Source organism: Drosophila serrata, unplaced genomic scaffold (genome assembly GCF_035046125.1).
Source record: "Drosophila serrata isolate PLE 108 unplaced genomic scaffold, ASM3504612v1 contig_302, whole genome shotgun sequence".
In the NCBI taxonomy this organism is placed as follows: domain Eukaryota; kingdom Metazoa; phylum Arthropoda; class Insecta; order Diptera; family Drosophilidae; genus Drosophila; species Drosophila serrata.
Genome location: NW_028257200.1, coordinates 1,945,589 through 1,960,102, shown reverse-complemented (window position 1 = coordinate 1,960,102; position 14,514 = coordinate 1,945,589). Strand labels below are relative to the sequence as shown.

Below are 14,514 nucleotides of genomic sequence, written 5' to 3'. Positions count from 1 at the left end.
ATGATGAGTTTGATAGAGAGATGCAAACGGGACAACTACTCGACTTGACATGCATGATTTAGTGTCCCGTCTGGCGGGTTGCACTTGTCCAACACCCCTAAAATCCGCCTCTCCACCCCCCTCAGAGCCTTCAGTGACCTTCATCCGCCTTTGGGCCTCGTTTCCATTTCGCAAATTGCAAATAAGTCAGAACAAAGTGCCCGTGGCCGTGTCGTGTGACAATTCTCGCAAATTATGATTTTTCCATTCTGTTGTTTCCCTACTACAGCTGGCTAGGGAAATGCAGCCTAATCCGATTACACTGGGCAACAAAGGGTGTGGTTTTACTCCGAATTTATTGGAAATAACTATGACATCTGGTTCAATATGAATTCGTATGTTATTTAGAAATTACTTGTTAATTTAAAATATTTAAGTGGAATCTCTATACAGGTATTATATATGTCTGTATCTTTTAGAATTATCTATTTACTTTTTAACACAAGACAAGGTTAAATACAAGCCTGAAATATGTATATTAAATCAATGTATTTACATGCTAATTTTTTTTTGGGTAAAACTAAGTTTTCCAAATATCATAACTAAGCCAAAAATGCATTAATTACAATTCGGAAAGCTTTCCTAAGCTAGTTTTTATTAGGTTTATAAATCTGCGTACTCAATTTAAGATTTAAAAAAAACAATTGACAATTTTAACCCCTTATAAAATTTTGAAAAATCGAACAATTTTGCAAATTTAGTTTTTCAACTGGATATGGCTAGATCGATTCAGCTGTTGATTCTGATCAAGAATATATATGACTTAAAGGGTCGGAAATGTCACCTTCACTGCGTTGCAAGCTTTTGACTAAAACCATAAAACCCTGGAATGGTATACAAATAATATTAGTTATTTGTTTAATTGAAGTATCTCTTAATCTTTTTTTTAACATTTCCTCTAATAGAAATTCTGCATTAACTTGGTAGTTCAGTGTATCAATTCGTCCTGCACTTTGTATATCTCGCTGGCAGCATATGGCTCTTAGGATCCGAGGAGGAGGGCACCACTTGGGTTACCCTGACCATTGGCAAGCGGATCTGAACCCAGTCTCACACACGGCCCATAATTGGATTTCGATGACTGCAAATTGGTGATAATTTCGATTCGCTTCCGGGCAGCTTCCACGGGTCGCACGTGATTCGTGAAAATGCGACCATCTGCGCCCGATAGTGCAGACTCTTTATGTCTGGTCGTGACCGGCTAAATACGGATTGTACAAATGGACACAACGGATTGGCAGAGCAGGGCGCAGGGGTAGAGCCGGGTCCGGTGGCCAAAGTCCACAATGGGCTCTTTGTGTCTGGTCAAACAGCCTCGATCACACACAGAAACGCGGTTGTGGACAAAAGCCGACTCCCGAAATGGTTGAAGTGAAACATGCAATGCAAACATCTTTTCACAGCGATTACTCGATAAGAACTATAATATAAGCGGCTGTCAGGTGGCATTGAGAGACAGTAGACATTCGACATGAGATGCTGTGGGATTGTGGTGTGCCTTCTGGGCATCCTGGAACTCATCCTGGCCCAGGATAGCACATGCAGTGTGCGATTTGTCAGGCTAGGCAACAGTTCCTATCGCTTGGAGCCTGGAAAGGCAAGGAATATTACTAAAAATATATTTAAAATTTAATTATATGTTATAATTGCAGTTCAACTGGTGGGACTCTGCTCGCCGTTGCATGGCCCTGGGCTCCCAATTGGCCCATATTGACAGTGAGGGGGAACTGAATGCCATTTCCACGTATCTAAACCAACTGGGATTGGTCGCCACTGAGGGCGTATGGTTCTCTGGCATCGGCATCAAGTCCGGAGCCTGGATCTCACTGGCCAACTCCAAGATCCTCTCCTATTTCAAGTGGGGTCCTTCTGAGCCCAATGACTATGGCTCTGTGGAGAACTGCCTGGGCATTAAGGTCAACAGTGGCAACTGGTTCATGTACGACCAGAATTGCTTCACAGAGCAGTCTTACCTGTGCGAGGAGAGTTCAATTAATTTAATTTAAATTTAACATATAGTTTTAAAGTGTTTTTAATAGAAATATTAATATATTTATATTTAATATTAAATATTATATCACAGTGCCTTTAAATCTATAATAAATACTTGAGTACAACGATTCGTCTTCCTGATGATCCCGGATTGTTCGATCGACTATTGCTGTTAGTCAGCTTTAAGATTAACGAATAAACGTTGAATGTAAACTGAACTATATCTATATTCATATTAGTTTTATAGTATTTATAAAATTATTCTCTGCACTTAGTTGTTTAATGGAAATAGCTCTACAACTAAACCAATTTTTGCAGAGAAAGACAATCGGTCAGAGCTATTTTATCGAGACAGTTAAGGCTGACTTCTTTAGGGTTTTATTGAATTAAAAGGCTTCCATTTTTGTAAATATTAATGCATATTTAATATTCTATATTTAAACCTTTTAAATACATTCAATTTGTATAGATTCTGGTACTATCATACTCGCAGATGTAGGACAACTTTGAGCGGCATGAGTAATCATTCATGAACCAAGGCTCTCCAATGCGATAGAGATTCATGCAATTCTCACTGTTCAGGTTGTCCGGCTGACTGGTGTACCACTTGGCATAAGGAAGAGGCCTGGCTGGACCGAACTGCAACCAACTTCCCTGGCGACCCAAGCCACCAATCCAAATCCAGTCAGACCGATAGCCCATGGAGGTTAGGAAGTCGGCCAGCTCGTTGAACTTGTACTCGGAGTCGACGGTGGCCAGCTGAAGGCCGGCACGGATGCAGCGCTCGTTGGCATCGTACCAGGTTTGCTACATTAATTAATATTAATTAATAAAGTATATTAAATGATATTCTTAAAGCACCTTCTCCTTGCTCTCCACATAGTAAGCCTTCTCGCCGACTCGACTCAAAGGCAGGGTGCAGTTGATGATGGCCTGTATCTGGACTATTCCGAGCACCGAAAGTAAGAGTAACAAGGCACAACGCGACATTTTCGACATTCTCTTCAGGAATGATTATGATTTACTGTCTTATATAGAAGGTTCCCTCTTCACTCTGCCATTGTTCTTTAATCATATTTAAACTAAAATCTTTGGGGCCAACCGCAATCGATAAGGGCACCAAGCAAACTAAGGCCTCGGAGTGGGGCAACACTTTCGATGTCTGAAATGCTCATTACTTTGGATTGGATGCGATTGAGCCCACGGGGCGTTGCGTGTCAATTTATGCAACTCTCCTGCAATTTCCGGGGGGTATTAAGGCAATTTCCAGCCCAATGGCCACAGCATACACCCGTGGACAGGGGCAGGACATAATGGGAAAGTCCTGCATATGACTGCTCCCTCTACGGCAGTTTGGGTGTGACGGAAAAGGCCTTCTGGGCATTGGAACGCCCAAGTGTGGGGAAATGTCTGCGTTGAGGAGACTTTTTTTTTTCTTTTGGTAGCTCAACCAAAAATTGATATCACATTTGGATAAGGGAGCAAAATGACAGGCTGAGTGAAGGCTTTTTTTAAAGAGCAAACCAGTGGAGTAAATTGACCCTTTAATGGGTTAACACTAAATTTAAAAATATGTTAATATCTCTAGATATACTCTGCTGTTGTTGAAGAAACCTAAATGGTATAAAAATGCAATCTCTATGTAGAGTAAAAACAATAGCATTTCCTCCCAACTTTTCCTAGAGTTCCCTTGGAGTTCAACGGAGTTAAAACACTCAATTCACTTCCGGGCTAAACATCTCATTATATTCCAATTTCCAATTTTAATCTTTTGAGAGGATTTAGCATCTAAATCAACGTTTTTGGCGCCCCACGACGATGAACCCTTTTCCCCCGAAAGCAAAGCAACCCCCTGTCAGTAAAATGACAACTCCCCGGGACTTCTTCTTCTTCAAACGCAATAAAAAATACTCTTAGGGCAGTGCGTATAAAATGTCAAAACGTTTTACCAGCATTCGGAAAAACGTGAAGCTGTAGTCGACTCGGGAGCATCACAATAAAATGGAAAATTCGCAGCAAGTAAATGCAATTTAGCTGAACGGGAGGGTCGTCAAGTGGCGCTGCACCCAGGGGGACGGTTTGATTTACCGTCAACAGGAGATTGAAAAAGAAAAAATACATATATCTATATAGAGAAATAGAATCAAGCGGGCAAAAAAACACGCGCCACCAAAAAGTGAATTAAGAACGAGTGTGCTGGAACGAAGGAGGAAGCCCATCGAGGGTGTTTTTCCAGATGAGGGTGTGGCCGGACTGTGCGGGGGGGAGGGGAATTGAGTTGCAACACTTGGCAGGTTTTTATCTACGCACCACAATCAACCAGCCAACGGCCAACGAGCCCAGTCAGGATCAGGATGGGGGAACCCCCAGACCCTGTCAGCAGGTCACAGACCATCCCAGCAGCCATCCATTCTATTCCAAAATACACTTGACGAATTTTTGGCCTTTCTTTAGAATTTTAAAATTGGAATTTTTAAAAAAAATTTCTACTAATTTAAGTAAATATTGTCTTTCCTGGATGTTTCTTTTAAGATAGATATGGTAGATAGATAGATAGAAAGTTAGACAGATAGAAAGATTGATAGATAGAAAGATAGATAGATAGATAGATATATGGACAGATAGATAGATAGATAGATATATATATAGATAGATAAATAGATAGATAGAAAGATAGATAGATAGATATATATATAGATAGATAAATAGATAGATAGAAAGATAGATAGATAGATAGATAGATAGATAGCTAGATAGATAAATAGATAGATAGAAAGATAGATAGATAGATAGATAGATAGATAAATAGATAGATAGATAGATAGATAGATAGATAGATAGATAGATAAATTGATAGATAGATAGATAGATAGAAAGATAGATAGATAGATAGATAGAAAGATAGATATGTAGGTAGATAGATAAATAGATAGATACATGCATACATAGATATATAGATTCATAAATAAATAGATATTATATTAATAGTAAAGCAGCCAAAGGCTTATATTTAAAATTATTTCTTGGAGCAGTAAATAATGATCTTTCTAATTTAACCACTTCATAGATTTTCTCTCACGGTGTACCCATTTTCAAGGGCGCTTTAAGGCAATTAAATTCTTTAAGTGTAGGCGGAGTGACCGACCATCAGCCTGGCCAGAAACCGAACAGGAGCAACTGTTTCGTGTTGGCTCGCGTTGATAACAAGATTTGTTTTTCAAAATTTTGAGAGGGTCGCCCCTTAATTACGCCGAAAAGCGCAATGAGCAATTTGGAAATGGCAAGTGAGGACTAAAAACCACATCCACCCCATCGGCAATTTAAGTAAATTAAATTTAGAGTGCGCCCATCCTTCGATCTTCCCTTTCCACGCCGCTCAAAAGTCAAAAGTGGATGGCCCGTTTGGTTGATTTAAGCCAGAGATAAGGGTATCTGAGCTCAGGAACCCAGACATGATACAGGAGGAGCGGCCCGAACGCGCATCCTTAGACAAATGCGTTTTGCCAGACACTCTCGACACTCGCTACATGGATATTCCATTAAAAGAGACAACACGAATTGAACAATTTTCACTTTATGATTTATTGTAATGAGCTTTTTATTTATGGCACGACTTCTACTATTGGCCATAAAAAATTATGTTGCTACGTCTGGCCCTTGGTGGTATTTCCCCGAGTGTTTTGTGTTTTCGAAAATTAAAAATTAATTAGGCATTTATCACTTGACTGTCTAACAGATGGCGGCTTTCCTAGTGGCATGGTGGTGACACAAGTACGATGAACATAAGTGTTACTGAACATGAATATTCTTTCAGGGAAAAAGGTCCTTCACGTGGAAGTGTGTCCTGGTTCGAGTGCAAAGCGGCTTGGGGGATTCATTGGGACATGAACCAGGATATGGATACTAAATTAAATTCTGATCTTAATACAATTTAACAAACTAAAAGTATTCACTAACTTCTTGTATTTATCGAGCAAATAAAAACAAAGAGTCAATGTTGAGGGGGAATGTAAAGGGAGAATCAATTCCTCAAAAGTTTTCTAAGCAAAAGAGTTCAAGAAAACATATGTTTTCTTTGCAAATTTATAAAAAGAATCGCAATTACTAATAATTATTATCAAGAAAGCTGTCAACAGCTCGAGCTGATTACACTTGCGATAGAGCTGATTACACTTCTCAGAATTGGAATTGATAAGCCACAGGGCTTCTATGGAATAAGCAATTCCGATCATTTAGAACTCTGAAGGAGCTCCCGATTATTCAGATCTTGGGGCAGTAGCGACTATAAAAGATCAGCACAATTGAAAATCATTTAAAGTCTGCATCAAACACTTAAGAGAAACAAACAGTTGAAAAATGCGATCTATTCTCGTGCTCGTAATTTTGGGATTAGCTTGCCAATATGGCCTCGCATCTCCGGTGAGTTTTTCTTCAGGATCAGTATCACCTGGATGTAATAATTAATAATTAATTAATAATAATTTCAGCCCTTAATGAAAGACCCAGGACTATTCTATAATGAGTTCGTGAGTTCGGCTCTAGAACCTGTTATATCACAACTGGAAAATGTGCAAAAACATGAAACTGACCAGAAAGTCATCCTCTCGAAACTTCTCTCTTCGTATGAAAATGTTATTGAAAAACTGACAAAGATAGAGAAACTAATCGAAGGAATTCAAAAAGATAGCCAACCGGTTGAATCCACGGAGGCTTGGCAAATGCCAACAGAGGGATCGGTGATCGAGGAGATAGATGAAGAATTGCTAAAAAATTATGAGAAAATTGGATCGAAATACTATCACTTTGAGAACGATGAAGTACTTAACTGGTACGAGGCCCAGGACAAATGTATAAGCTTGAATGGCAACCTTATTAGTCTTAAAAATGAAGGGGAGTGGAACGCCATTACCGCCCGGCTGAACAAACAATCAAGCTATTGGGTGGACCTTAACGATCTTGAAAAGGAGGGAGAATTTAAATCGGAAACCAGCGGACAGGCAGCTCCTTTCCTTAAGTGGGATATCGCAGAACCAAATAATCTGGCTTTTTCGATAAATAACGAAAACTGTGTTGAGTTGCGGGCACAATATAATCATTACATGAACGACAACAACTGCTATTCGAAGAACTACTATATTTGCGAAGCGAACCTAAATGATAATCCCACCAAGGAGAGTCAGCAATAAAGATTGAAAATGTGTTAAAATCAGACTTTGTTTAAAGCTCTAATGCCAATAAAATATGTATGTATATTTACACTTTTGAAAACGATTTAATTGGTAGCCAAGACTATATGCTTTGGATTAAGTCACAAGTTAGTTATAAAGAAATCAAATTCAATTTCTAAAATATTTTACTCAAGCCCAGTTAATACTATATAATCCGATATCTTTTTAATTCATCACATTGTCTGGTCAATCGGAAGCAAGAATTTGGTTTACTCAACTCCAATTTGGAGATTTCACTTAACCCTTTCAAACTCAAACAAACTCGAAAGTGGCTAGAAATGGGGAAAAACTTGAGAACGCAGTACTAGCGGGGCTCCGGGGCCTCGCACTTGGGAAACACGCTGCTCTCATAGGTGGGCACCATATACTTGATGTTGATAAAGGCATTGGGACCCCCGCAATACTCCAGCAGCTTCAGAGTGTCCTCGATGACATCACCAATCCGGCAATTGCGATCGGGATCAATGCCCTCGCCCAGGTTCACATTGATATTCTTGTAGAGGTTGCAAACGGCCAGCAATTGGCGATAGAAGGGCACCAAGGCCTGGCCCACACAAGGACCTGCAAAAAGGAATTAAAATTATATTTAACTATTGCTAAAATCCTTATCAGCTTACCTAGGCGAACCATCAGTTGGATGACCTGAAGGGCAGAGATAATGATCCTTTTGTCGCGCGTCTGGAAGGCTCGCTTCAAGGGAAGGATCAGCTTGGGTAGCACAGGAAGCACCTTCTTGGGTGATCTAATGATCAAATCGATGGCTCCATTGACTGCTAGGAGTCGCGTGTCAGAGTCCATGTCCGCCAGTCCATCCACAAAGATGGGCAGATAATAGCAGTAGTCAAGCTGCTCTGGCACACAGTGCCACTTCACAGGACGCTCCTTGGTCGGATCCTGTTTGCTGCTCCGGCCGGACATGACGCAAGGAATGTCACCGCGATTGAAGTAGATTTTAAACACAGTTTCCTTAACGGGTTTCCGCTTGAAAATATCAATTCTAGGTAGCACAATATTGGAATTTAATATTTATTTATCTTTTGTATTTGTATTGCAACTCACTTTGGAGGTGGCTTTACTACTGTGTTGGGTTGTAGTGCCTGATAGGTAAAGGCAGGGACTTCCCGCTTTGGCTGAAGAAGAGAGAAATAATATGTATTTGAAGCTCTTTGTACAGTAATTAATTAACCGAATATTATATATTTTCCCAGCTCTACTTACCACCTTCGATCTGAGGTATAGCAACTCGCGACAAACCCTTCCCGGCTCATGGAGTCGGGTGACTCGTTCGTTGGTTGCATTACACATCCTTGCTAGTACTACAACCTGTTACTGGCTTCAAAAATGATTTGTCTTAAGTGGAGTTCGAGACTCAATCTCGGATATTTTAGGTTCTGTTTTGTAGAAAAAACGTATCGGATGTTTCTGGACTGGGCTACGGGGTCAAAATGCCAAACAGCCTATTAAGAAATATGGAAAAATGGAAACTGGTTTGACAGTTTCAAAGCAGATTACTTAGTCACAAATGCATGAAATTGAGGGCAAACCCACACTTGAAATGTAAATGAAAATGTTTGTAGTGTTGTGAAAATATAAATAGAAGCATTTAGCTTCTTATCAAGACGTCAACACTCTACCCCCAGTCCGCAAAACCAAATATTTTTTTTGGGGGTGTTATCCCCCTCCATCGCACATTCACACCTAAAACTGTTTGGCGTCTCCAAAGAGTCATAAAGGGAAAGTGCAAACATTTGCGCACTTTATCATCTTTTTCCATTTCCCGCCTCTGGAAATGTTACGGTAAATATTTTGTAACGCCCGCCAATTAAGGCGTCTGCCAGGGAATTCCCCAGCTTCCCAGCTCCTCGACTTTCGACCCTGCCTCCTCCCGCCCGGCATTAACCTACTTAGGAGTGGCGGGGGGGCTGAAAAGAGAGGCAGGTATTTTCCTTGTTACTGGTGCCCTGAATTAATTAAAATCCGACATGCGAATTACTCGACTGTCCTTATCCTACTCTGTTTTCCAGCTTCTCTCTGGCTCCAGCTTTGGCTTTTCCCGCTTTTCCTTCTGTTTTTAATTACCCACGCACAGCTTTTCACTTTCACCCCAACACATCGCGGCACGTCGCGATTTATCCGTTTTAATAATGTCGAGAGGCCCACCCAGATAGGTATCCTTTCCCTCACTTAACTTGGCTTAGACGCTCCCTACCCATCCTCGGGCTTAGCTTCTGTCACTTTCTGGCATGTAAATTGAGTTAGAAGCATTTAGGATTAGGAAGCATAAGGAATTAAGGAGGTGGCGGATCACCTCTAACTTCCTCGCTAATTGCTAAACATTTCCCGATGGGAAAATGATGAGACCAAGGGCACATTATATATGAACAGTGATATATGAGAAAAGTAAATAGAATTTAGTATTTGGAGACAAGTTCATCTTATCGAAGTATGTGAGTAAGTAAAGCATTTTCTTTCTCTGATGCATTTAATATCCCGAAATGAATTTGCAAAGGGGAAGAAGTGTATTGAAATTTAGTCTTATCAATATTTTAATTAAACTGAATGTTTGACATATAGATTTGACATATTATATACTTTTAGAGTGCCTTTACCTTTGGCTCCAATTATTTTTGCAAACTTATTAACATAAAAGGAAAGAATGTGCAAAGTTGAATAAATATATAATATAAATAATATAAATAATACGCTGCAAGGCTATTAAAATATATATCCTAGTATAGCAATTTTATAATAATTTATAAACATTTTTAGTGTTGAGATTTTTGTGTGGAGCTAATTCCAGTTGATACTTATTGTCTTACAAAATATATTCCTTAATTTAAAAGTGAAAATATATATTATGAGTAAATAAGAATAATTTAACGATCTGAAAAAGATTCACTTAAATTCTCATACTCCATTTCAAATCCATTTGGCTTTCCGCGATCAGACCCCAAAAGTAGGCAATATATCAAATGAGAAATAATTATTAAATTTCCGCCATTAGGGAAACGCACAAAACCTTTGGAAAATCGAAACAAAAGATTCGGACCATAGACCCAGCTTTTACAATGGCCACAACGAAAATCAGCCGGATCATAATTTATTGGGAGGCATCTCCCATGGCGAGCTCCCGGGCTTTGAGGTGAGGTGATGCCATCAGTGAGGTGTCCCAGGGTTTGGGTTGCGTTTGTCTAGCTGACACTTTCATTAACAAAAAGTCAGCGCGATGACAGGGCCATGGTGTGTGTGTGGGTCTGTCTGGTTGTTTTTGCATTGTTACAAAGTGCAATTCGGTCCGAAGTTGGGCGGTATTCCTGATGGCCTGTGGACTTGTGGACCTGCGGACTTTTTGGGGGTGTTGGTTTGGCCATTCAGCTGACAGGGCTGCAGTGCGGCACGTAAATCTAAACAGCCACTGACAGCTTTCAACTGGCACTCACTCCTACTCCTACTCTTTTTATGTGCGGCTCAAAAAGTGGACATTCCGGGGGGTTGGAAGGACCTCCTAACGGATGGGTGGCAGGAGAATGTCATATGGGCCATGCACACACACACACACACACACACACTGTACTATACTATACTATACTATATATATATCAATATCCTGGCCATATATCAATATGTGCGCACTCGCATATATCTACTTTCGCTGGGTTGTTTGTCTGAAATTGACATGGCCTGAACGGCCAATACTCATCCTCTCTGGCTGCACGGAACATGGCCAAACAGGGTTTTGGCCTTTTGTTTTAGCCCCGGTCTCTACTCTACTCCTACAGCCTGGCCGAGATTTTATGTTCGCATACATTTTGAGCGCTTTATTGTTTGTCCAATTTCGTGCAACATCCGAGCGACAGGGAGAGTAATCGAGTATCCGTTGTTGTCTATCCCTATCCTTCAGGTCGTGCCCGGAATAGGGAGCAGGACTACATATGGAGTGCTTCAACCCGATGGCCGTTAGGTGTTAATCTAATAACTGTCAAATGCAGGATGATGGCACTTCAAGTTGGTAGGGAAATTGCTGCTAACTAGCATCGAATGAAGAATATGTCAGGGGAAAAACGAATGGGGGGAAATGAGTTGTAATTAAGGTAAAGTTAAACATTCCATTACTTGATTTCAAAAATAATTATATATAACATTATTATAAAATACATTTCCTAAGTAGATCTGATATCTATCTACTCAATGTTTGACTTGTTAATACTTGTATATTCCTTTATATCCTTCACCGATTGATTACTCATATATAAAGTCTTTCATTACCCAATTAGATATTGCAAAAGACTCCCCCTGTCTGAGTCAGTTGTAAAATTCAACATTTCAATCAATGGAGCAAAAAAGGTCACTTCTGCTGTTAAAACCATTTCAGAGTTCAGACTTCAATTCAAACTTATAATGGCTTTTTCTCTGTTTATTTGGCTCAATTGCGCTGGCGGCAGCATAAGAATAATTTCTGCATCGCTAAAATCCCATAAAAATCAACAACGATGGGACGCGGCACATACGAAAGTCCAACTGCTAACTGCAGGCCCGGTCACAGGAGCAGTCGAGCATTAAATGGCCCCAAACCCCCAATGGGGATCTTGGATGGGGCTGAGGGGCGTGGACTTCACTTCCCATGCAGACAAATAAAGTCCCGCTCTGTACTCGAACATTTTTATGAGTCGTAAATCGAAGCGATAAAATCACAAGAAATGGAGATACAAAAACAAAATAGTCTGAATAACGAGAATGCGAGAGGTCAGTCCGGGAATTCCCAGACCAGACTGGGTTAGGCTGGGCTCTCATCCTCCATTTCTCTCATAAGTCACACGATAAATTCTGCAACATTGCGCTAATGACGACAAGGGACACTTTGAAAAGTCGAAGAATGTTTTCATTTTCATATTTGCTATAAAATATATTAAAATGTTTTTAATGCTTTAGAAGAGGAAAGATGGAAATAATCAAGAAACACTTAAATTTTACATTAGATTAATCCTGCTTATTCAAATTCAAATGTATAATTAAATAAGTTGCAATCTAGTTCGTGGGATAAGTATTTTTACGAGTGCATTTTAGATCGAGAGATGTCGCCCCAGTGTCCTGCAAATGGCGGAAGTTCATTATTGTCAGTGATTAATGTCAAGAAGCGCGGACAGATCCTGGGCCAGGGATGTGGAGTCTGGGCCTGGGCCTGGGTCCTGGTTCTGCACCACATAAGTTAGCTGTTGCTGTCAGTTGGGCACAAAACCGAACCGCCGGGCTGTAGGAAGCTGCAAAAAAAAATTCGGAAGCCAGAGCTTGCAGGGCCTGAGGCTGGGACAAAAACCAGAGGCTGGAGGGACCAAGGACCAAGGATAACTGTGGGACGGACAGGCTGTTGACATCCTGGAATGTCACTCCGTCCGTCAGTTAGCAGGAAAATGCATTGCTGCCAGCTGCCAACGTGATTAGCGCGTTGATTTGGCAACCGATTGCCGGGCGCAGTGCATCCGAGCCAGCATTTTAGCCATCCTCAACAGAGTTTGACTTGCCAACTCCACCGAAATGGCATTTACTTCTGCCGGATATGGCCTTAAACTTATGCAACGCTAAGCGGCATTGACAACGGCACGCACACATCGCACACTCTTCCAGGGAATGGAGTTTTCCGAGGGGAAACCCCTTCGATGGTTCAATGTACGACGAGTGAAATTAATTTCAAACAATGCAGCAAACTGCGAAGACAACAGAACAGGAGAAGCTAAAACCCCACGACAGCAGAAGCAAATTAAATAAAAATTCCAGCATGAACGCTGCTATTGGGGGTTGGAGTTTGAACATCACTGAAAATAAATGAAAATAAATATAATATAATATAAATAAATAAATTTCCTGCTATATATTAATGTTTAAATTAAATTCAGTTTAGGGTTTATTGGGGAATTTAACACAGTATGGCTTTTGAAAAAGATAAAAATACATTATGAATCACTTTACAAATACACCACAGAATTATGAAGCATTCTTTAAAATTGTGCAATTATATTAAAAGCACTTTAAGTCTGAATTTAATATAATATTTTTCCCAATATATATTGTTTTCAAAGTATTTATATCTTTTTTAATTTAATCCAAATCAGTAATTTTATAAAGAATACTTACATTATTATAATTTATTTATAGAACTGTTATTATTAAGAAGTGATTAAGCTTATCTCGTTTTAGCCTCATTTTCATTTCTTATTTATTTATTTTTGTTTTCCCAATTTCGTGCAGTGCAAAGGACATCAGCTAGCTGAGGACCCTAAGGAGCTGAGTAGATTGCCAGCCATATGACAGACTCAATCTACGTGCCTCGAGTCGATGAGTAAGCCAAAGTTAAGGGCAAGCAAAAAAGCCAAGCCGAAAGCCCAAAGCCAAACCGAACTTGTCGAAAATTATTTCGTTTTAATTATGCCAAAGGGCTCTGTCGAAGGACGTGTCGAAATGTGTCGCCATTTTGCATGCACTCTAAATGAAATCACGTCACCGATTTTTCCCACCTGCCCCTGCACTTCAGGTTGCCTACAACCTACAACTTTCCGTTGTCATTATCAATTTGAGTTAATTGCCGCAGCCGTCGTGGCCAGAAAGTTGCCATTTTGTGTCGGCTGCTGCCGCCATTGCTGTTGTGTTGCGCCATCACTTCCGGTCTGGGGATCCCCTTACCTTTCACACGTTCCTCTTCTCTTCGCCAGACGACGCGACAACGCATTGTCTGCGACTGTTTGAAAGCGTTTAGTCGAAATTTATTTGTATTACATGCCAAAAACTGCAGACTCTCTTATGACAGCACGGAGCAGAGGAGGTGGGGGAGGGAGGAATGTTGAATTATTAAATTAAGTACTTGTTTGATTATGGCATAAATTCCCTTGTACAACGGCGACAAGGAGTTGAGTGCCTAAGGCGATTTTATGAAGCAGGTGCGAAACTAACGCGATATTACTGGATGACGAGGTACAGGTAAAGAAAATTGAAAGTGATTTGAATTTATGAAGCCAAAATCATTAAGAAAGTCCATTAAAATAGTTAACTGTATTCGGGAATTGGATTATATTATAGTATTACAGTATATATGTATTTATCATACCTAAGCTGAAAATATTCGATTACTTTATATTTATATTTCAAAGTAATGGTCATCTTGTTGTCGAGAGCCTCGGCCTTATCGTTTCGTTCACAACTTTTAAATATTTTCTATATAATTCAATGATAATGATTTATCAACGGAACTCAAGTTTTAAAAGAG

General features: G+C 40.0%; 4 protein-coding genes across 4 annotated transcripts; 2 read left to right on the top strand and 2 right to left on the bottom strand.

The window, feature by feature from the left end:
* The first annotated feature begins 1,510 nt into the window (after nucleotides 1-1,510).
* On the top strand, nucleotides 1,511-2,045 carry LOC147643025 (perlucin-like). Its single transcript, XM_086837401.1, has 2 exons — nucleotides 1,511-1,594; nucleotides 1,692-2,045. Exons 1-2 carry the CDS (start codon nucleotides 1,511-1,513, stop codon nucleotides 2,043-2,045), a joined length of 438 nt encoding a protein of 145 aa, XP_086693527.1.
* A 442-nt stretch (nucleotides 2,046-2,487) lies between these two features.
* LOC110181373 (C-type lectin 37Da-like) lies at nucleotides 2,488-3,021 on the bottom strand. The gene is made up of 2 exons (XM_020949102.2): nucleotides 2,893-3,021; nucleotides 2,488-2,838 (listed from the first exon to the last, which is right to left on the bottom strand). The coding sequence occupies exons 1-2, from the start codon at nucleotides 3,019-3,021 to the stop codon at nucleotides 2,488-2,490; spliced, it is 480 nt and encodes a 159-aa protein (XP_020804761.2).
* Nucleotides 3,022-6,220: 3,199 nt separating this feature from the next.
* Nucleotides 6,221-7,287, top strand: LOC110181374 (C-type mannose receptor 2-like). The gene is made up of 2 exons (XM_086837388.1): nucleotides 6,221-6,450; nucleotides 6,519-7,287. Exons 1-2 carry the CDS (start codon nucleotides 6,388-6,390, stop codon nucleotides 7,215-7,217), a joined length of 762 nt encoding a protein of 253 aa, XP_086693514.1. The 5' UTR covers nucleotides 6,221-6,387; the 3' UTR covers nucleotides 7,218-7,287.
* A 79-nt stretch (nucleotides 7,288-7,366) lies between these two features.
* On the bottom strand, nucleotides 7,367-8,745 carry LOC110181386 (parkin coregulated gene protein homolog). The gene is made up of 4 exons (XM_020949118.2): nucleotides 8,478-8,745; nucleotides 8,319-8,389; nucleotides 7,877-8,256; nucleotides 7,367-7,820 (listed from the first exon to the last, which is right to left on the bottom strand). The coding sequence occupies exons 1-4, from the start codon at nucleotides 8,562-8,564 to the stop codon at nucleotides 7,564-7,566; spliced, it is 795 nt and encodes a 264-aa protein (XP_020804777.1). The 5' UTR covers nucleotides 8,565-8,745; the 3' UTR covers nucleotides 7,367-7,563.
* Nucleotides 8,746-14,514: the final 5,769 nt, after the last annotated feature.